We start from the raw sequence: 23,133 nt of genomic DNA, 5'->3' as shown, positions 1-23,133 counted from the left end.
TAAATTCATTTAAATAAATAAAAAAATCCTACCATTTTCTTGGTATTAATGTATTAAATAATTAAAAAATAAAAATATCAACTAGTGCATTCTACAAATGACACAAGACGTACAGCTGCTAGAGCGCCCAAAAACTAATGTGGTGCATCAATTCCATTGTTTGGAGACCCCATGGCCGGGCCCAACTAAAGACGACCAAAAATATAGTTTCACTAGTAGGACCTAAAGCTGCCCCTAAAGTGCATAGATCATAGTTTTCTGTGACCCTCATCAAACAGTTAGCAACAGGGCGGCCATCAGGGCAGTACTGGCGATACTGCAGTCAGGCGCCCGGAGCACCTAGGGGCTCCAGCAGCCTCATTAGTATTCACTTCGGTGCACTGAATATTAAAGTGGTTGTGTCACTTCAGCAAGTGGCATTTATTATGTAGAGAAAGTGAATACAAGGCACTTACTAATGTATTGTGATTGTCCATATTGCTTCCTTCGCTGGCTGGATTCATTTTTCCATCACATTATACACTGCTCGTTTCCATGGTTACGAGTCCGACCACCCTGAAATCCAGCAGTGATGGTCATGCTTGCATATTATAGGAAAAAGTGCCGGCATCTTTGGTGGCCGAGATGGCAGGAGGGCACATAGGCTGGTGCTTCTTCCTATAGTGCGCAAGCACGACCAACGCTGCTGGACTGCAGGGTGGTCGTAATCATGGAAATGAGCCGTGTATAATGTGATGGAAAAATGAATCAAGCCAGCAAAGGAGGCAATATGGACAATCACAACACATTAGTATGTGACTTGTATTAACCTGGTCTACATGATAAATGCTATTTTCTGAAGTGACACAATCCCTTTAATAAAGTAGTTGGATATGAGTTTGGGGAACGGCCCTCTTCCAGTACATAGACTTGTACTAAAGAAATTATTGGCAGGCAGAAGACTTGCCATTACACTACAGACCTGCCCTTTTGAAAATGCTGAATTTTTGTGCTTAAAAATCTATTTTCTTCATAGGCATAATATAAAATAAATCGTATATCACTGAAATGAAGTAAAAAAAATGTGCACTATTTACCACCATCACCAAAAATAATGTGTTCACTATATTGTACAGCTTATTATGATTTCAGGATAGCAAATACTGTTTTGTGATATTTCATACTTAGTACAGAAAATTGTAATTTTTACCATAAAAGTAAAAGGCTGGAATGTAAAAATTCTATTTTTCTGCCATAACTTTTAATATAAAGATTATTTTACAGGTCTTGGTGGGATCTGAACACCAAACCTTCTACACAATAGATAGAAGCCTTACCCACTTCTCTACAGAATATTACAACACAGTATTTGGTATTCATGTAATTATAGTAACCCGTACAATATAGTGAACACATTATTTAGGGTGAGTGGTGAACAGCGTAAATAAAAATGGCGCAATTTTTTCCCCTTCATTTAATCCATAATAAAACTTGATAGAAATGTGAGAAGGGCTGGAGGGGGAGAACACGGTTTGCCTGTGGGGCCCTGAAATTCCTGACGGCAGTCCTAGTTAGCTATGATCTATCAGGTATACCCTCCGGCCGGCTACTGGCTCCACCACATATGGCGTTTGGTTGACTAAATCTTGTTTATGACCTGTTAACTTTTTACCTGTTTGAACCTTTCCTGCCTCGAGTAGATTAACTGGTGGATTACAGTAGGGTTCATTAGTACAGCTTTGTAAGGTAGGTGCTCTAACAGGCGCCAGTGTAGGGGCAACCCTAGGGCTAGATATATCTTTCCCAGCACCACTACACCTCAAACAGCAGATTCCGGACTGTCATTATGAATTCTTGTGAATAATCATATCGTATGGATGAATCTGGACCAATGGGTTGGTTGCAACATTGTAAATGGTTTAATTATTGATTTTAGCTTATGGATTAAGAGTTCTGTATTAGAGCATGTCCACATAAGAAGAATACACTGTAGATTTGCTGCACAGTGGCAAGTCTGCAGCTTACAGTACCAATAAGGTATCCGTTTTTGCTGTCTGCAAATTGTGGATCCGCAAAACACGGATACTGGCCGTGTGCATTCTGCATTTTGCGGAACCGAATGGCCAGCCCTATGATAGAGATCCCTATTCTTGTCCGCAGTTGCAGCCAAGAAAAGGAGTTTGTTTTTTTTTTTTTTTTTTGTGGGGCCAAGTAACGGAAACGGTGTGCTGTCCGCATCTTTTGTGGCCCAATTGAAATGAATGGGTCCGACACAAATACACAGTCTCATCCCAAAAAATGCAAGAAACTGACCTGTGTGGATTTTAGAATCGTAGCATGTCAATTCATGCTGCAGATTTCCACTGCCATTTTTCCCCCAAAACCTGCAACAATCTGATTTGCATAGCGTTTTATAGTACCTGCGAAGTGGATGAGATTTTAGGAAATGTCATCCACACTGCACAAAAAATCCACAACGTTATTCCGGGGCATGTCAATTTATGCCGCTCTGTGCCACGCATAGGGTGAAATCTGCAGTAAAACCGCAGCAAAATCCACACCCGTGGATTATGCATCAGATCCGCAGCAAAATCCGCCACAGAATTTCCTCTGACAAACTTGGCTCTACTAGAGCTACTAAACCCAGCCGTTCTAAAGATGACCAACGTATCAATGGAAAGAGCAAGCTGAGTCTAAAAGTACTAATCTTTGCCATCCATGTATAGTGAATAGGTCGAGATCTTGCTCGGGAGCAGCCAACGCTCTATCCTCACGCGTTTCAAACACTCTCTGCAATGTAATATAGTTCATTTTATGTAAACAAGGGCTATTTAGAGAAATAACGAGATGTGTACAGTACGGCAGCATGACTGCAGGGCAAGACAAGCTTCAGAATACAAAATGTAGAACACACTTTGCACAAATATACTGGATGTAGCAGATGCAGCAGTGCCGAACCTACTCACTGTGGTATCATTAAGTGTTATTAGTGGTTTTACACCGTTAAACCTACGTCATTGTCATGTGCTATTAATCTAGCCTTCAAAGAGTTTAATGACAAATTCAGCTCTGCTACATCTGTACCACATAAAAATGAATTCATGAATTGACAGATGAAACCGACACAAACCATCCCATACCTATACTTCATTCCAGGCTGACGCAAGCTGGATTCACTAGGGGTTGGAGCATTTTGCACTGACAGATGTCCCAAGCTCCGAGCGACCATAGCCACAGTTCGGAATCTTGACCTGGCTCCAAGGCTCGGGCTACTAACATTTTGACGGTTCAGTCTATCGTCCGTGCTCCGACTTTTTAAACTGTGCTCCGAACAGGCAAACGAAACCTGCATGGTGTCTTCTCTTCCCGCAGGTCTCCAATATGCTTGCTATCTTTCAGACCGAGGTTACTCTGCGGTGGTCCCTCGCCGCCGTCTGGTCGGTGACTATGCCAAAAAAAAAAAAAGCCTAAAACATACGGGATCCTTTATTTTCTGTTTACCCTACCCGTGACAGGCGAGTGTAGGGTTAACCAAGAGGATACGGATATTATAAAGCATTATCTGATCTTTGGAAAAGCACGAAGCTCCTTTAATCTCCTTCAAAACCAATCTCTCCGGGAAACGTAAAAACTACACTTTCCCCGTCCCATATTTACATGGCTTTAAGAAAATCGCACTAGTGAAATATAGAAGAGAAAAATAACTAAAAACAATAAAAACAGCTCCAGGAGGGAAAGAGCAAAAGCCACATTTCAAAATATTAACAAAATTTAAAAAAACTAAATTTTAGATTCCAAAAAAACAACGAAAATAAGCTGTAGCGATGGACTTCAGCTGATAGAAATCCTCCAGGGAAGCATGTAAGAGGCTCTGCGCTGGGGATACAAGGGTCTCATGCATGCTGCTGAGATCCTCGCCTTAGATGTTCCTTCTTCGACAGCCAAGTCGACCTCTGGAGTCCGGAGCTCACAGCTCCTCTAGTGATACTGGGAGCTTGACATGCCTCTAAGTCAATTAGGTCTCCAGTCAACTGTACTGAATGCCCCCATCCATTTATTATTAAGTAAAGGGGAATGCACGGTGTCTTCTCCTCTAGAGGAGGATTAGTGTTTGGCAGCTAAACGCCCTATTTACCTGCTGTGTCGCTGAAATGTATACAGCTCGGTGCAATTTCCCATGTGCCAGGAATAGGGGGCAGATACTGTACGTAGGATAATCTGTATGAGATCTGCAGATATGACATCCTGGCAACAGTTAAAATTGTGTAACCCGACCTGCAGGCTGTTGTTGTATTTATATCGGCTTGGATCTCCGCCAGGATAATGTATTTTCTTTGAGATGTTGACGCTGAAAGTGGCTCAAGTTATTAAACGTGTCATACTGTGCGTTTAACGGTGCAGATCTTGGCCACGCCCACTCTGTGAGACTACCTATAACATTATATTACACAAGCGGGAACGTCTGCAGGATAAATAGGGCTCCCGGGAAGAGTGATATTCAAAGAGTTTACATTGCAAAATTGTAGCGTTACATGTGCTTGTCCCCTTTACCCAAAATAAAGGGAAAGTGGAAGACCCCTTTAATAACTGCTCGAAATTAACACCAAATGATTACATGATTAGTAGTCAGACCCCACCCAATTCAGACTGCTTGGCCAATTGTTTCATCCAACAGCTATATAACTAACGTACATGACCAACTGTGCAGGTATTACCACCCTGACAGATATACACAAGGAAGGTATAGTGACAACGTGGCTATCTAAGGAGGACACCCCCTTTCAAATGCGCAATAAGGGTGCTGCCACACCTTGTGGCTTTGCTGCATTTTTGATGTGGCAAAAAATAAATAAAAATAATCATCAAAAACCCGCTTTAAAAAATGCAAACATACTGTCCTTGCAGTCATGGTGCTTTTTCTACCAGCAAGGGGAAAAAAGCAAAAAACACGCGTACACACCATATCAAAACTTAGTATGGGCCCCCAGCACCTAGTTTCCCAGTGTACATGTGTCAACCCAGATCTCTGCTGAATTTGCGTTTTTTCATTATTTTTTTTTTTTATCAAGTTGAATAAATTTTAATAAAATACAGATTGTAATTTAAAAAAAAGTTGCCTTTGGACTTTTATGTCAGAAAAAGTGGAACAGCTGCTTCAAATATATGGCATTTATACTGAACACCATATTTCTCAATGTATTTACACCAGAAAACTGGCAAAAATACATTGATAAATGTCCTGCTTTCCTTCTATTCAGAGCTAGCTGGCTCCGTGCAGCCACCACTAGGGGGAGCTCAGTGAATAGGAATTAATACAACTACTATTGAAGCTTCAATAGTCTCTTTGCAATAAACTCCCCCCTAGGGGCAACTGTTTGAAACTGCAGTGTTTTCACATGGGGAAGAGAAGAGCAAGTTCCATGCAGGTCCCAATCCCCCCGGGGCCCATAGCTGTCAGGTGGTCTGCCTCTATTGCAGGTATGCCACTGCACACAGCGAAACTAACTGCATTAATTACAAAATAGAGTTAGATTAAAGGGGTTATCCAACCACAAAAATGCCTCCCCATACGCCCGGGCCCCTCACACAGGTTGTACTTACCTCGCTCCCCGACACCCATGTCGCTTGTCACGCCCGCCGCTGCAGCTCCCTGTCGCACGGATGAAAACATGGGACAGCTAATAGCAGGCTGTAACGGGAACAAGTCTCCCTAGCATCGCGGGTAATACTACGGAGACTTGTTACCGTTGCGGCCTGCTATTGGTTGAAGCCCCTACCCAGATGTTTTCATCCACGCGACTGGGAGATGCAGTGGCAGCAGTGCCAGTAAGCACAACCTCTGTGAGGGGCCCGGACGTATGGGGAGGCATTTCAGGGGTTGGATAACCCCTTTAAGGTAATTTAAGTCTGCTGTATTTTTTTTTCTGGAGGAAAAATGCACCATAACCACAGGTGTGTGATACAGAAAAAAAACAAACACATGTGGATTTTAGATTTCGTTTTTGGCCAAAATCAAAGCGTAGCACAGCCACGACGCGCGGCAGCACCCTTAGAGCACATGGACATCAGATCAGGGAGTTAACCATTTGGGATTGCTTCAGCTATGTAGACGTGAACTAGAGCAGAGTGACTCCCACTCTGGTGGATTCAGCCCATTTATATCCTACACAGCTGGTATGTAATAATCCATTAACCCTGCAGTTGGCATCCAGGGGAAATGTAGCACTGGTTGCATCTTCCCCTAGAGAAAACAGCTGATTGCCGGGAATTTCCGTAGCCAGACCAGCTGATCACCATGCACGCTTCAGTTTCAAAAAGGGTTCCTTTGAGGTAAATACTGGAGTATCCAGAAATACACTATGGATAAGAGTATCGCTCTGTCTGGAACAAAAAGCATGCCTCTCCTATTTTTTTTCTAATCCTTGACAACCTCTTTAACCACCTCAGCTCCCTTAAGCTTAAACACCTTTAATGAGCAGACCACTTTTTACAATTCTGCACTACACTACTTTGACCGTTTATTGCTCGGTCATAGAACTTACCACCCAAATGAATTTTACCTCCTTTTCTTCTCACTAATAGAGCTTTCATTTGGTGGTATTTCATTGCTTCTGACATTTTTTATTTTTTTTGTTATTAATCGAAATTTACCGAAATTTTTGCAAAAAATGACATTTTTCACTTTCTGTTGTAAAATTTTTCAAACAAAACTACATTTCTATATAAATTTTTCTCTAAATTTATTGTTCTACATGTCTTTGATAAAAAAAATGCAATAAGTGTATATATATTGGTTTGCGCAAAAGTTAAAGCGTTTACAAAATATGGTGCAAAAATGTGAATTTCCGCATTTTGAAGCAGCTCTGACTTTCTGAGCACCCGTCATGTTTCCTGAGGTTCTACAATGCCCAGACAGTAGAAACACCCCACAAATGACCCCATTTCGGAAAGTAGACACCCCAAGGTATTCGCTGATGGGCATAGTGAGTTCATGGAAGTTTTTATTTTTTGTCACAAGTTAGCGGAAAATGATTTTTTATTTCTTACAAAGTCTCATATTCCACTAATTTGTGACAAAAAATAAAATTTTACATGAACTCACCATACCCCTCACGGAATACCTTGGGGTGTCTTCTTTCCAAAATGGGGTCACTTGTCGGGTATTTATACTGCCCTGGCATTTTAGGGGACCTAAAGCGTGAGAAGTAGCTTGGAATCCAAATGCGTAAAAAATGCCCTGTGAAATCGTAAAGATACTCTTTGGAATTTGGGCCCCTTTGCGCACCTAGGCTGCAAAAAAGTGTCACACATGTGGTATCGCCGTACTCAGGAGAAGTAGGGCAATGTGTTTTGGGGTGTCTTTTTACATATACCCATGCTGGGTGAGATAAATATCTTTTGGCACAAGTTAGCGGAAAATGATTTATTATTATTTTTTTCTCATACAAAGTCTCATATTCCACTAACTTGTGACAAAAAATAAAATTTTACATGAACTCGCCATGCCCCTCACGAAATACCTTGGGGTGTCTTCTTTCCAAAATGGGGTCACATGTGGGGTATTTATACTGCCCTGGCATTTTAGGGGCCCTAAAGCGTGAGAAGTCTGGAATATAAATGTCTAAAAAATTTTACGCATTTGGATTCCGGGAGGGGTATGGTGAGTTCATGTGAGATTTTATTATTTGTCACAAGTTAGTGGAATATGAGACTTTGTAAGGAAAAAACAAGAAAACAAAACAAAAAAAAAAAAACATTTTCCGCTAACTTGTGCCAAAAAAAATTAAAAATTATCTTCTATGAACTCGCCATGCCCCTCAAAAGTGATCTTTATAGCGCCGCAGCGATTTTACAGTGTTTTTGTAGTGATCAGAAAAAAAAAAATTCTGTCACTGCGGTGGGGCGGACTGAACGCAAGTGTGCGCACAAGATCAGGCCTGATGGGGCGAACACTGCGTTTTTTGTAGAGCCTATAGAACATGCCCTATTCTTGTCCGCAATTGCGGACAAGAAAAGGCATTTTCTATATAGTTCTGGCAATGTGCGGATCCGCAAAATGCGGAAAGCAGATTGCTGGTGTCCGTGTTTTGCGGATCCGCGGTGTCCGTGTTTTGCGGATCCGCAAAACACATACGGACGTCTGAATGGAGCCTTACAAGGGGGTGATCAATGACAGGGGGGTGATCAGGGAGTCTAATATGGGGTGATCAGGGGTTAATAAGTGACAGGGGGGGGGTGTAGTGTAGTGGTGTTTGGTGCTACTTACAGAGCTGCCTGTGTCCTCTGGTGGTTGATCCAAGCAAAAGGGACCACCAGAGGACCAGGTAGCAGGTATATTAGACGCTGTTAACAAAACAGCGTCTAATATACCTTTTTAGGATTAAAAAAAATCGCATCTACAGCTTGCCAGCGAATGATCGCCGCTGGCAGGCTGTAGATGTACTCGTTTACCTCCCGCTCCTGTGTGCGCGCGTTCACAGGAAATCTCGCGTCTCGCGAGAGGACGCGCCGATGCGTCCAGGAGGAATAACCCGGCCGCCCGCAGGACACAATCCTGCGTTAGGCGGTCGGGAGGTGGTTAAATGGTCACTGTACTTTCATATAATTTTGCATAAATCAATAATACATGTGAATCTAAGAAACTTTGTAATATATCTTATCTGAGAAAAATGCCTTGTTCTTCAGTTATTTAGCTGTAAGAAAGTAAAAAAAAAATAAATAAAACAAATCACTAAGGGCTCATACACACGACACACGTTGTTGGCCGGTGCCGTATTGCGGCCCGCAAATATCGGGTCCACAATACACGGGCACTGGCAGTTTGTGCACCGCATTGGTACGGTGCCGAACGGAGGCACGGAACCACATGGAAGCACTATAGAGTGCTTCCGTGGGGTTTCTCTCCGTGCCTCCGCACCGCAAATTTTTTTTAACTTGCCACGTAATATCGGTTACCTCACAAAAACATTACTATGCAATAAACAGGGGATTGCACATGAGCATTACTGTAATATACATGCAATAAAAATATGGTTCATTTTTATTTGTGTACATTACATTTTCCTCCCTGGAAGTGCCCTCTGCTATTTCTCCTGTGGCTGAAATTTACGGTTTACCTTCTCCTGCGTTCAGTGGTGGACCGACATGTCCTGATCCCTTCCTCCGCTCATAGAAAAGCAGCCCAGTCACCTTTCATTCATTCTTCTAGATTCATAGAAATATATAGCTAGTGCAATTATTAGTAGAATCACAGGGCTGTCTGAGGGAGTATTTTCTGGCTGACCTGTTACATGTGCACTTGGCAGCTGAAGACATCTGTGTTGGTCCCACACCCCTATCAGCTTGGTGGGTGTCCTACCACTGGAACTCCCACTGATCACGAGAACAAGGTCCCCTGTATCCTGTGATGCTCCCCTGAAAAGGACATAGCGGCTGGTTTGAAATGTGTGCCGCCGCTCCATTCATTTCTATGGGAGCAGCGGAGATAGCCGAGTGGACAGAGGAAAACCCCAACATCCCAGGAGAACAAAAAGATTGGGCATTGAAATTCAATGCTCTGAATCCCTTCTGTTCCCAGACATGTACTGGGGGAAAGGGAGGAGTTTTCTATACACATTAGATTGTTGGCCCATGTTTATGGGAGCCTTAAAGAGGACCCGTCAACACTCCTGATATGTCGGTTTTACTAAATAATTTTATTTTTCATGAAATAATTCTGGAACATGTTTTCATATAACTCTGAATTGTTCCATTCCTCAGTTACTACTACTAGAAATTTATTAAAGAAGAACTCCAACAACTATTTTAATTATTTGGCCCCTTAGAAAAGTAGATGATGTGCGTTGCAGTGAAGTTATCCACTTCTCATCATGTGATTGACACACTGACTCTCCAACTGACACAGCGTCTTATGAGTGGACAGGACGTCGGTGTCTCTATTCATCCCTAAGAGACTGACATCAAGGCTTTCATAGGAATAAATAGAGACACTGACTTCCTCTCCACACATAAGACGCTGTGTCGGTTGGTGAGTCAGTGTCGGTCACATGACACAGCGGAGGACCAGAGGGAAGTAAATAACTTGAAAATACAGGCACCAGTAAGGCTACTTTCACGCTAGCGTTTTTTGCCGATCCATCATGGATCTGCAAAAACGCTTCCGTTACAATACAACCGCATGCATCCATCATGAACGGATCCGGTTGTATTAAGTCTTATATAGCCATGACCGATCTGTCATGAACACCAATGGATCTGTTTTCTATTGTGTCAGAGAAAATGGATCCGTCCCCATTGACTTACATTGTGTGTCAGAACGTCTTGCTCCGCACCACATCGCGGACAGAAAAATGCTGCTTGCAGCGTTATTCTGTCCGCGATGGGAGCGCAACCAAACGGAACGGAATGCATTCTGTTTCATCAGTTCAGTTTTGTCCCCATTGGCAATGAATGGGGACAAAACTGAAGCGTTTTCATCAGCTATTGAAATCCTAAGGCGGATCTCAATGGCGGAAAGGGAAAGCGCAAGTGTGAAAGTATTCTAAGCTGATTACCATCACTACTATTTACACTACCTTTCTAATGGGCCAGAGAATAGCATTTTTGTCAGACTGCTTCTTCCTTACCAGGCCAATTTTTCAGTTTAGGCAATGAGCCTATTTAAGGCACGACTGTGCAGTTTTGTGCAGTTCGCAAACCGCGCATCCGTATTGTAGATATGCCTATTCTTGTCCGCAAAACGGACAAGAATAGGACATGCTATATTTTTTGGGCGGGGCCTCGGAACGGAGCAACGGATGCGGACCGCACACGGAGGGCTGTCCGCATCTTTTGTGGCCCCACTGAAGTGAATGGGTCCGCATCTGAGCCGCAAAAACTGCGGCTCGGATGCGTAACATAACTACGGTCGTGTGCATGAGGCCTAACTGCAAATAACTAATTTCAGAGCCAGCCTCCACGTATTTGATATTAATTTTTCACAGGGCACTTTAGACCTTTCTTTGCCATTAGAAGACAGCTATATTTTTTTTCAATATACAAGGAAGAAAATGTATATTTTTCCATTCTTCTGAATTCTTTTCGGTTCTGGGGCGGTGCTTAGGGGGTGGGCGGGGCTGACTGATCCACGCGCATAACAAAACACAAGGTGCATATTAAAATATATAACACTATATAATGACTATATAAACGGACTATGGTCTCTGCTGCACTGTACCGTATTTTTCGCCCTATAAGATGCACCTAGTTTTAGAGGAGAACAATAAGAAAAAAATATTTTTCATTACACCTCAGGTCAGACCAGCAATCAGACCCCCAATGTTAATCAGACCTCAGATCAGACCCCCAATGGTTCAGATCAACCCCCAATGTCAGCCATAAACCCCCCCCAATGTCAGCCATAAACCCCCCCCCAATGTCAGCCATAAACCCCCCCCCCCAATGTCAGCCATAAACCCCCCCCCAATGTCAGCCATAACCCCCCCCAATGTCAGCCATAAACCCCCCCCCAATGTCAGCCATAAACCCCCCCCCAATGTCAGCCATAAACCCCCCCCCAATGTCAGCCATAAACCCCCCCCCAATGTCAGCCATAAACCCCCCCCCAATGTCAGCCATAAACCCCCCCCCCCCAATGTCAGCCATAAACCCCCCCCCAATGTCAGCCATAAACCCCCCCAATGTCAGCCATAAACCCCCCCAATGTCAGCCATAAACCCCCCCCAATGTCAGCCATAAACCCCCCCAATGTCAGCCATAAACCCCCCCCAATGTCAGCTATAAACCCCCCCCAATGTCAGCCATAAACCCCCCCATTAGCCCCCAATGTCAGCCATAAGCCCCCCATTAGCCCCTCATGTCAGCCCAATGTCCCTCATGTCAGCCCCATGTCCCCCAGGTCAGCCATCAGCCCCCAGTGCAAATAAAAATAAAATAAAAAAACCACTTACCTCTCCTGCTCCTGGTCACCATCGCGATCCTCTTCATTCTGCTGTCGGCTGGCTTCGTATAGCGGCGCACAGCGTGAGGTCACAGAGCGACCTCACGCTGTGCGCAGCCCTGCACAGCCGATAGCCGAGCCGAGGACCAGGAAGCGGTGAGTACAGATCCTTCACCGCTCCCTGGTCCTTCTGTACTAATGAAGCGCTTCCATAATGGAAGCGCTTCATTAGTACAGAGTTAAGGACTGCCCTGATCGCCGCGGCCCGGCTAACAATCCTCCACGGCCCGGTCCTGGGCCGCGGCCCGGCGGTTGGGGACCGCTGCTTTATATGGTAACTTTGCTTCATTAAGATATATTTACATTTGGGTCACTTCTGTCTTTTTACATTTTTTGTACTCTACCAACTCTCCCAGGATTGTGCTGCACTTTGTGCATTTGTCTGTCATCTCTTTGTATGCTTTTAATTACGTATTTAAATAAAACAATATTTTTATAGTTCATCAGCTCTCAGTGTTCTTTTGTAGGTTCTCTAGTCGGAATAATAGAGGAATGGAGAAATGTAAGAGTAAGGCCCCATGCACACGGCCGTGTTCCGCGGTAACCCGGCCGGGATTCCTTCTGACAGCAGGAGCGCACGGCATCATTGGTTGCTATGACGCCGTGCGTTTCATGCCGCCGCTGCTGTACAGTGATACACTCGTATAGATCATACGAGTGTATCACTGTACAGCAGCGGCGGCATGAAGCGCACGGCGTCATAGCAACCAATGACGCCGTGCGCTCCTGCTGTCAGAAGGAATCCCAGCCGGGTTACCACGGACCGCTCTCGGCCGCGGAACACGGCCGTGTGCATGAGGCCTAATATGAAGGGGTGCTCTAGAATGACATGGAGAATAAAATTCTTCCAAAAAATAAAAACTGACATTTCAGCAGTGGTTACAGGCCCACTTTAAGGGTCCATTCACATGTCCGTTGTTTCTTTCCTGATCTGTTCCGTTTTTTGCGGAACAGATCTGGACCAGATCTGTACCCATTCATTTTCAATGGGTCCAGAAAAAAATCGGACAGCTCAATGTCTCATTTTTTTTCAGGACCCATTGAAAATTAATGGGTACAGAACTGGTCCAGATCTGTTCCGCAAAAGACGGAACAGATCAGGAAAGAAACAACGGACGTGTGAATGGACCCTAAAGGGGTTATCCAACACCTGAAATGCCCCCATATTCCTGGGCCCCTCACACACAATGTATTTACCTCACTCCCCAGCATCCGGTGTCTGGGTGGGGGTTAGCCAATAGCAGGCGGTGACAGGAACGAGCCACCTTAGCATTGCGGGTGACGCTAGGGAGGCTCGTTCCCATCGAGGCTGCCATCGGTTGCCCCCCCCCCCCGACACCAGATGTTTTCATCCGCGCAACAAGCAGATGCAGTGGCGGCCGTGCGGGCATCAGGAGCGATGTGGGTGCCGGGGAGCGGTTTAAGTACATTGTGTGTAAGGGGCCAGGGCGTATGGGGGGACATTTCATTTTGGATAACCCCTTTAAATGTAGACTGACTAAATTTTTGTCAGGATTATTAAATCTGGAAATTACGAATGCCTGTACTGCTGAAGAATCATTGGCACCATGGTCTGCGTAACAGCAGATTATCTCATCACACCCACCATCATCCAATATATACAGCAAGGTATAATAATGGAAAGGAAATGTATTATTCATGGCAGAGAATGAACAAGATTAACCCAAGAATATTCATGGAACCAGTGCTGAATTCTACAAATATTTTGTTTTCTTTTAGGCAGTCACAGAAAGGTCAGTGGTGGCCGAGATAATTACCCCATCTGCCATTTATAGCTGCTGGTAAAGATACCACCTGCTGCTGTGTAACCCTGCTGCACGAGCGATCCAAAACATACCGATACTAAGAGCATTTAAATGGGTGAAAAATGAAAAAGATAAAACAAATAGACAAAATATAGCAGCATTGGGAATCTCTCTCATATCTATCCATACATCAAAACCACTAATAAACACGCATGGAGAATGAATGGCTAGATAGCTATGGGATAGACAGACGACAATTAAGAAGATGAGATAGACATTAGAGATAACAAAATTAACATTGTGGGAGCTGTAAATATATTTTATAAATAAAAATAAAAATAAATGGAAAAAGTAAATCAGAACTGGCATCTATCACGACGTGTTTTAGCAAGTACAAGTACTTCCTAAGACACACCTCATGATACGAGACTGGTCCTCTATACAGGGAGTGCAGAATTATTAGGCAAATGAGTATTTTGACCACATCATCCTCTTTATGCATGTTGTCTTACTCCAAGCTGTATAGGCTCGAAAGCCTACTACCAATTAAGCATATTAGGTGATGTGCATCTCTGTAATGAGAAGGGGTGTGGGCTAATGACATCAACACCCTATATTAGGTGTGCATAATTATTAGGCAACTTCCTTTCCTTTGGCAAAATGGGTCAAAAGAAGGACTTGACAGGCTCAGAAAAGTCAAAAATAGTGAGATATCTTGCAGAGGGATGCAGCACTCTTAAAATTGCAAAGCTTCTGAAGCGTGATCATCGAACAATCAAGCGTTTCATTCAAAATAGTCAACAGGGTCGCAAGAAGCGTGTGGAAAAACCAAGGCGCAAAATAACTGCCCATGAACTGAGAAAAGTCAAGCGTGCAGCTGCCAAGATGCCACTTGCCACCAGTTTGGCCATATTTCAGAGCTGCAACATCACTGGAGTGCCCAAAAGCACAAGGTGTGCAATACTTAGAGACATGGCCAAGGTAAGAAAGGCTGAAAGACGACCACCACTGAACAAGACACACAAGCTGAAACGTCAAGACTGGGCCAAGAAATATCTCAAGACTGATTTTTCTAAGGTTTTATGGACTGATGAAATGAGAGTGAGTCTTGATGGGCCAGACTGATGGGCCCGTGGCTGGATTGGTAAAGGGCAGAGAGCTCCAGTCCGACTCAGACGCCAGCAAGGTGGAGGTGGAGTACTGGTTTGAGCTGGTATCATCAAAGATGAGCTTGTGGGGCCTTTTCGGGTTGAGGATGGAGTCAAGCTCAACTCCCAGTCCTACTGCCAGTTTCTGGAAGACACCTTCTTCAAGCAGTGGTACAGGAAAAAGTCTGCATCCTTCAAGAGAAACATGATTTTCATGCAGGACAATGCTCCATCACACGCGTCCAAGTACTCCACAGCGTGGCTGGCAAGAAAGGGTATAAAAGAAGAAAATCTAATGACATGGCCTCCTTGTTCACCTGATCTGAACCCCATTGAGAACCTGTGGTCCATCATCAAATGTGAGATTTACAAGGAGGGAAAACAGTACACCTTTCTGAACAGTGTCTGGGAGGCTGTGGTTGCTGCTGCACGCAATGTTGATGGTGAACAGATCAAAACACTGACAGAATCCATGGATGGCAGGCTTTTGAGTGTCCTTGCAAAGAAAGGTGGCTATATTGGTCACTGATTTGTTTTTGTTTTGTTTTTGAATGTCAGAAATGTATATTTGTGAATGTTGAGATGTTATATTGGTTTCACTGGTAAAAATAAATAATTGAAATGGGTATATATTTGTTTTTTGTTAAGTTGCTTAATAATTATGCACAGTAATAGTCACCTGCACACACAGATATCCCCCTAAAATAGCTAAAACTAAAAAAAAAAAAAAAAAACTACTTCCAAAAATATTCAGCTTTGATATTAATGAGTTTTTTGGGTTCATTGAGAACATGGTTGTTGTTCAATAATAAAATTAATCCTCAAAAATACAACTTACCTAATAATTCTGCACTCCCTGTATAAGAAAAAAAGGCCAAGAGTTTGCTAGGCCAAGGGTGTGGTTGTTCCTCACAAGGAATCTTAGTCTTCTGCTTCTGGCCTTAGGAAATTCCATATTATTTTGTGCCTCTACGCTGGAAATCCGTGCTGGATTATCAGGCTGTCAGTAACTGGGTACCGAATTAGCTAGATTTCTCTGTTCTTCATACATGTGCAATGTTCCTACCCTATAAAGGGTTACACTTGGAAGGGATCATCTCAGTCATAATCTGACTTAATCGCCCGGGTTTCCTAGAATCCGCCACTATGAGAATGGTTTTAAGTTCATGCTTTCTGGTCATTGTAACGAGAGACGTTCTACACGCAAGAAGTCATAACTATGTAGGAAATCAGCCTCCTCTACCATATTTATAAAAAATCTTCATTATATCAGACTATGGGAAAGCTGGGTAACATTGGGCTTTTTTCCCAACTAAGGCTGGTTTCACACGGGCGTTGCGGGAAAATGTGCGGGTGATTTGTGGGAACACGCGAGATTTTTCTGCGCGAGTGCAAAACATTGTGATGCGTTTTGCACTCACGTGAGAAAAATCGCGCATGTTTGGTACCCAAATCGGTGTTCTGTAGATTGTATTATTTTCCCTTATAACATGGTTATAAGGGAAAATAATAGCATTCTGAATACAGAATGCATAGTAAAATAGGGCTGGAGGGGTTAAAAAAAATAATAATTATTTAACTCACCTTACTCCACTTGCTCGCGCAGCCTGGCATCTCCTTCTGTCTCCTTTGCTGATTGTAGGAACAGGACCTGTGGTGACGTCAATCCGGTCATCACATGGTCCATCACATGATCCATCACCATGGTAAAAGATCATTTGATGGATCATGTGATGACCGGAGTGACGTCACCACAGGTCCTGTTGCTGCACACAGCTAAGATGAAGACATAAGGAGATGCCGGGCTTCGCGATCAAGTGGATTAAGGTGAGTTAAATTATTTTTTAACCCCTCCAGCGCTATTTTACTAAGCATTCTGTATTCAGAATGCTATTATTTTCCCTTCTAACCATGTTATAAGGGAAAATAATAATGATCGGGTCTCCATCCCGATCGTCTCCTAGCTACCGTGCGTGAAAATCGCACCGCATCCGCACTTGCTTGCGGATGCTTGCGATTTTCACGCAACCCCATTCACTTCTATGGGGCCTGCGTTGCGTGAAAAACGCAGAATATAGAGCATGCTGCAATTTTCACGCAACGCACAAATGATGCGTGAAAATCACCGCTCATGTGAACAGCCCCATAGAAATGAATGGGTCGGTATTCAGTGCGGGTGCAATGCGTTCAACTCACGCATCGCATCCGCGCAGAATACTTGCCCGTGTGAAAGGGGCCTAAGGGTTTGCCAACCAAGTCTTCCCAGACGGCTAAAACACACGGATCAGTCTCCGTACAGCATTAAAATGTATGGCCTCCGATGAGGCAAAGTCAGTTATTCACTGAATAATAACTTCGTTATTTGATTTTTAAAATGGAAAACCACTTAAACTTGGATCCGAACTTGGCTTTGGCCCCAACTGAAGCAGAGTTCAGATGCAGTTTAAAAGTGGTTTTCCATTTAAAAAATCAAATACCAAAGTTATTGGGAATAACTGACTTTTCCTTACCGGAGGCCACACATTTTAATGCTGTATGGAGACTGATCTCCGTACAGCATTAATCCTAAGTTTTGAGCGAAGAGGCTTCGGATCTAGTATACGACGCTCGCTTTGCTCATCAGTAGTCTAGACCAGGGGTGCACAAACTGTGGCCCTCAACGTCTAGGCCTTGTGGTTGCTCACATGTATCTTTTAGGTATTCTCCGATTAGATGGGAGTCATAGAAGTGTAACCAGACATTTATGGTAGATACTGTATGTACAATATGTCAAGCCCTTTAGTTTTATTTTCGGCACTTAGGATTGGTTCAGTTTGACAATGTGGCCCCCAACCAGAAAAGGTTGTGCACCCCTAGACAGATTAGTCATTCAGAAGAATAAAAAATCTGGGTGACCACCTCTGTGGGAGCTGTAAAGCCTCATGCACACGTCCGTGATATAGATCATACCAGTGTATTACTGTACTGCGGCACTCAGAAGAAATCCAGGCCGGAATCACACGGTCCGTGGACCACGGACGTGTGCATGAGGCTTAATGGTGGCAGCGGAAAAAAAAAGACACACTTGTATCAGCCATTCACATGGCGGCTTATGCTGCTGGAATTGCGTCACGGACCCTGGTATAAGGCCGCATTTCTCTTTTTTGCGCAAAGTCCAGACAGACGCTACTTGAAGCTGTGGTGGGTGTCCGCTTGCAGTCCATTCAGTGGAGCTAAGCCACGAGCAGGTCCGCGGCATCCAAAGTGAACAACTTTCTAGCGGTGGATTTTGACGCTGTCTTGTGATCACACAGGTTGTAAATGCTAAATTGGGGGGCGGGGGTGTCAGACTACAGGCAACCGCACCAATTATGAGAAGAGGGGACCCCCACCACCACATAACTAGGTGACATGTGGCAGTTTCAGAAAAGATCTGCCATCACTTACTGGGTATCCATATAACTGGATAATTTTTTGAGAGTTTTTTTTGTAATTTTAAAGGGACAAAGCTCTTTCATTTTGTGAGTCACATTCACAATCAGATGTAATCTGCTGCTAATCATTGCCCGGGAAATGAGCGGTGACCCGTGAGCGGTGTGTTCGGAGCAGAGATGACTGATTGGAGTCAGGATATTAGCTCTTCATGTCATCGCTGCTCTACTCTGCTATACACAATGGTGAAACATGACGCTTCTGAGACAACAGGTAAATACAGGCACAGAATAATCGGCATATCCCTCATGTACGCTGCGGTGGCACTAGACTCCTTAAAAAAGCACTCTGTGTATTCTTTTATTATACATATATTACTACCTTACCGCCATTATAGTGGTGTAGTTTCTTACGCCCTTACTCAGTGGCACTCATACATTTTCAACCTTTTCTAATGTCTAAGGCTGGGTTCACACGAGCGTGCCCGGATTAGGTCCGGATGCGTCCCGGTGTATTGCGGCAAACCCGCGCGAGTAGGAATGCAATTGAAGTCAGTTTTGACTGCGATTGCGTTCCGATGTTCAGTTTTTATCGCACGGGTGCAATGTGTTTTGCACGCGCGTGATAAAAAACCGACTGTGGTACCCAGACCCAAACTTCTTCACAGAAGTTCAGGTTTGGGTTAGGTGTTGTGTAGATGTTATTATTTTCCCTTATAACATGGTTATAAGTAGGGGTGCACCGAAATTCCGGCAGCCGAAAATATCGGCCGAAAATGTACCTAATCCATTTCGGCCGATATTGTTACATATCGGCCGTAAATATGGGGTGTGGGATTTGTCACCCACCATCTGCGGGCGGGCAGTTTACTGCATCTTTATTTTACCTTACAATCGTGACGCTCCAGTAAGAACTCTGCAGGCAGAGCGGAGGGCGGCGTAACGTCACTTACTCACATGACGCGCCTGCTCCGCCTCCTTCATTCATAAAGTGGGCGGAGCAGGTGCGTCACGTGAGTAAGTGACGTTACGCCGCCCTCCGCTCTGCCTGCAGAGTTGTTACTGGAGCGTCACGATTGTAAGGTAAAATAAAGATGCAGTGAGTGATGCTGTGAGCAGCAGGGCCGGGGCTGTTATGGGTAGGGGGATCGGTCTATGGCACTGCTATGGGGAGGGGGGATCTGTGCACTGTTATGGGGAAAGGGATCTGTGCACTGTTATGCCCATAACAGTGCACATATCCCCCCCCCCCTCCATAACAGTGCACATATCCCCCCCCCTCCATAACAGCGCCACCCAGATCCCCCTCTCCATAACAGAGCCACCCACAGATCCCCCTCTCCATAACAGAGCCACCCACAGATCCCCCTCTCCATAACAGCGCCACCCACAGATCCCCCTCTCCATAACAGCGCCACCCACAGATCCCCCTCTCCATAACAGAGCCACCCACAGATCCCTCTCTCCATAACAGCGCCACCCACAGATCCCTCTCTCCATAACAGCGCCACCCACAGATCCCCCTCTCCATAACAGCGCCAATCATTAAAAAAAAAAGTATTTTAAAAGTATTTGGGCAAAAAGGCAGTTTCGGTTTCGGTTTTCGGTCAAGGGCATCCTGAATTTTCGGTTTCGGACCAGAATTTTCATTTCGGTGCACCCCTAGTTATAAGGGAAAATAATAGCATTCTGAAATCAGAATGCTTAGTAGGTGATCAATTGAGGGTTTAAAAAAAAAAAAAAAAAAAAAATTAACTCACCTCCTCCTCTTGTTCGCCTAGTTCCCGGTCTCTTCTTTACTTCTTAAAAGATGAACTACCGGCTAGGGCCTGTGGTGATGTCAGATCACATGCTCCAATCACATGGTCCATCACCATGGTGATGTACCATGTGATTGGAGCATGTGATCTGACGTCACCAAAGGTCCTTTAGCCCACAGCTCATCATTAAAGAAGTAAAGAAGAGACCGGGAACTACGCGAACAAGAGGAGAAGGTGAGTTAATTTTTTTTAACCCTCAATTGATCACCTACTATGCATTCTGATTTCAGAATGCTATTATTTTCCCTTATAACCATGTTATAAGGGAAAATAATATAGTGAATAGACTGTCACCTAGCAACCATGCGTGAAAATTGCACCGCATCGGCACTTGCTTGCGGATGCTTGCGATTTTCACGCAACCCCATTCACTTCTATGGGGCCTGCGTTGCGTGAAAAACGCAGAATATAGAGCATGCTGCGATTTTCACGCAACGCACAAGTGATGCGTGAAAATCACCGCTCATCTGAACAGCCCCATTGAAATGAATGGGTCGGGATTCAGTGCGGGTGCAATACGTTCACCTACCGCATTGCACCCGCGTGGAATACTCGCCCGTGTGAATGCAGCCTAAGGGTACTTTCACACCAGCGTTTTTCTTTTCCGGCACTGAGTTCCTCTATACCGGAAAAGAACTGATCAGTTTTATCCCCATGCATTCTGAATGGAGAGCAATCTGTTCAGGAGGCATCAGGATGTCTTCAGTTCAGTCACTGAACGGCGTTTTGGACGGAGGAAATACTGCAGCATGCTGCGGTATTATCTCCGTCCAAAATTCCAGATCAGTTGAAATGGATTAGTGCCAGATCCGGCATTAAAAATACTGCAATGCTGGATCCGTCCTTTCCGGTCTCCGTATGCGCAGACCGGTACAAAGGTGAATTTTTTTTTTATAACAGATCCGTTTCTCCGGATGACATACGGAGAGACGGATCCGTTCTTGCAATGCATTTGTAAGATTGATCCGCATCCGGATCCGTCTACAAATGCTGTCCATTTGTATGCAGATTTCCGGATCACCGGCGACGGAACTGCTTGCCGGATCACTCTGCCGCAAGTGTGAAAGTAGCCTAAACAGGAACTCTGTCTCTCCCCTGTGAACTACAGGACTAAGAACGAGTGAATCAGTTCAGACCTAAGTATTTTTCGGATTGCAGTCAAATCCGATAATTGTACTCTACTGCCGGGAGAGTGAATCGAAAGGCTAGGATTACAGAAGAATTAAAGGGACTCTGTCACCACTTTCTAACCCCCCCTTTTAAAAGTATTGTTCTCTCCATGGCGCCCTTGTGATTACAAAGGTGTTGTTATAACATAAATTCGCCGTCTCGTTTTGATAAAAATACCTTTTATCTAACCTGTCAATCTTGTGGATAAGGTGCCCAGGGCGTTTCTGAAGGTCTGAAGCTACCGCCCGCCGCCGTTGGTGCCCAGCTCCTCCCCTGATCCTTTCAGCGCCGCCTGAATGTAAAGAAATCCGCCTCCGGCTCTCGCTCAGTGCCCCCTCCTCCTTTTCAAAGATCCCGCGCGTGCGCACAGGTCTGTGCCTGATGCGCCTGTGCGGACATTTAGAATCAGCCTCATTGAGCAAAGTGCGCATGCCAGGGGCGTAGCTAGAAATGCATGGGCCCCATAGCAAAAAAAAATTATGGGCCCCCCCCCCTCTGTGCCATCCACAGATCCCCCTCCCCTAAATAGTGCCATACACAGATCCCCCTCCCCTAAATAGTGCCATCAACAGATCACCCCTCCCCTAAATAGTGCCATACACAGATCCCCCTCCCCTAAACAGTGCCATACACAGATCCCCCTCCCCTAAACAGTGCCATCCACAGATCCCCCTCCCCTAAACAGTGCCATACACAGATCCCCCTCCCCTAAATAGTGCCATCAACAGATCACCCCTCCCCTAAATAGTGCCATCCACAGATCCCCCTCCCCTAAACAGTGCCATACACAGATCCCTCTCCCCTAAATAGTGCCATGCACAGATCCCCCCTCCCCTAAATAGTGCCATCAACAGATCCCCCCTCCCCTAAATAGTGCCATCCACAGATCCCTCTCCCCTAAATAGTGCCATCCACAGATCCCTCTCCCCTAAATAGTGCCATCCACAGATCCCTCTCCCCTAAATAGTGCCATCCACAGATCCCTCTCCCCTAAATAGTGCCATCCACAGATCCCCCCTCCCCTAAATAGTGCCATCCACAGTGCCATCCACACTCCCCTAAATAGTGCCATACACAGATCCCCCTCCCCTGAACAGTGCCATCCACAGTATCAGGTGCCTCTCTCTCCCCCCCCCCCCCCCCATGTGCCAGTATCAGGTGCCAAACCCCCCCCCTCCCCAGGTGCCAGTATCAGGTCAGGTGCCAACCCCCCTCCCCCCATGTGCCAGTATCAAGTGCCCCCCCCCCGCTCCCCCCATGGCAGTAACAGTCAGGTATTAAAAAAAAATAAAATAAACACTTCTACTTACCTCCATGTCAGCGATGCGATGCAGCCTCTTCCTGTGTCCCTCCCTGTATGTCCATATATGGAGTCACTGCTTGTATTTCAGAAAAGGTTTCTGCTGGGATTCGAACCCACGACCTTCTGTATCAGAGGCAGAGCACCTACCCTCAAGACCATAACAGCTGCCTTGCTGCTGACTGAAAAATTATGAGACTTCTACTGTTATAGCTGGCTAAGTGTACATCTATACACATAGCTGCTCATATATAGAGATATAGCAGAGCTGAGTGTGCTGGGATAGCTGTCATATAGAGATATAGCAGTGCTGGGTGTGTTGGGGCAGCTGTCATGTGTATAGATGTACACTTAGCCAGCTATAACAGTAGAAGTGTCAAATTTTTTCAGTCAGTTGCAATGCCTTCTTTATGGCTGTGAGGGTTAATGCTTTGCCTCTGATACACTGATACATTGGAGGTTGTGGGTTCGAATCCCAGACACATCAGGAGACTTTAGTATATACAGTAAGATTAGAGCACATTAGCGAGGGAACATTAAGA

The 23,133-nt window shown here is 44.8% G+C and overlaps 1 protein-coding gene across 5 annotated transcripts in view; it reads right to left on the bottom strand.

Moving 5' to 3' along the window:
• Positions 1-23,133, bottom strand: part of KCNAB2 (potassium voltage-gated channel subfamily A regulatory beta subunit 2) — a 240,356-nt gene that overhangs the window by 80,569 nt on the left and 136,654 nt on the right. Inside the window, exon 1 of one of the 5 annotated variants that reach the window (XM_040429476.1) lies at positions 3,120-3,331. The exons of the other annotated variants lie outside the window; for them this stretch is intronic. Within the exon in view, the coding sequence (XP_040285410.1) occupies positions 3,120-3,331 (212 nt within the window). Of the gene's footprint in view, positions 1-3,119; positions 3,332-23,133 lie in introns of those variants that run through there. 5 annotated transcript variants of the gene reach the window in all.

The sequence above is a fragment of the Bufo bufo genome, chromosome 1 (genome assembly GCF_905171765.1).
Source record: "Bufo bufo chromosome 1, aBufBuf1.1, whole genome shotgun sequence".
Lineage (NCBI taxonomy): Eukaryota > Metazoa > Chordata > Amphibia > Anura > Bufonidae > Bufo > Bufo bufo.
The sequence above is the reverse complement of the archived record's forward strand: the minus strand, read 5'-3'. Positions and strand labels throughout refer to the sequence as shown.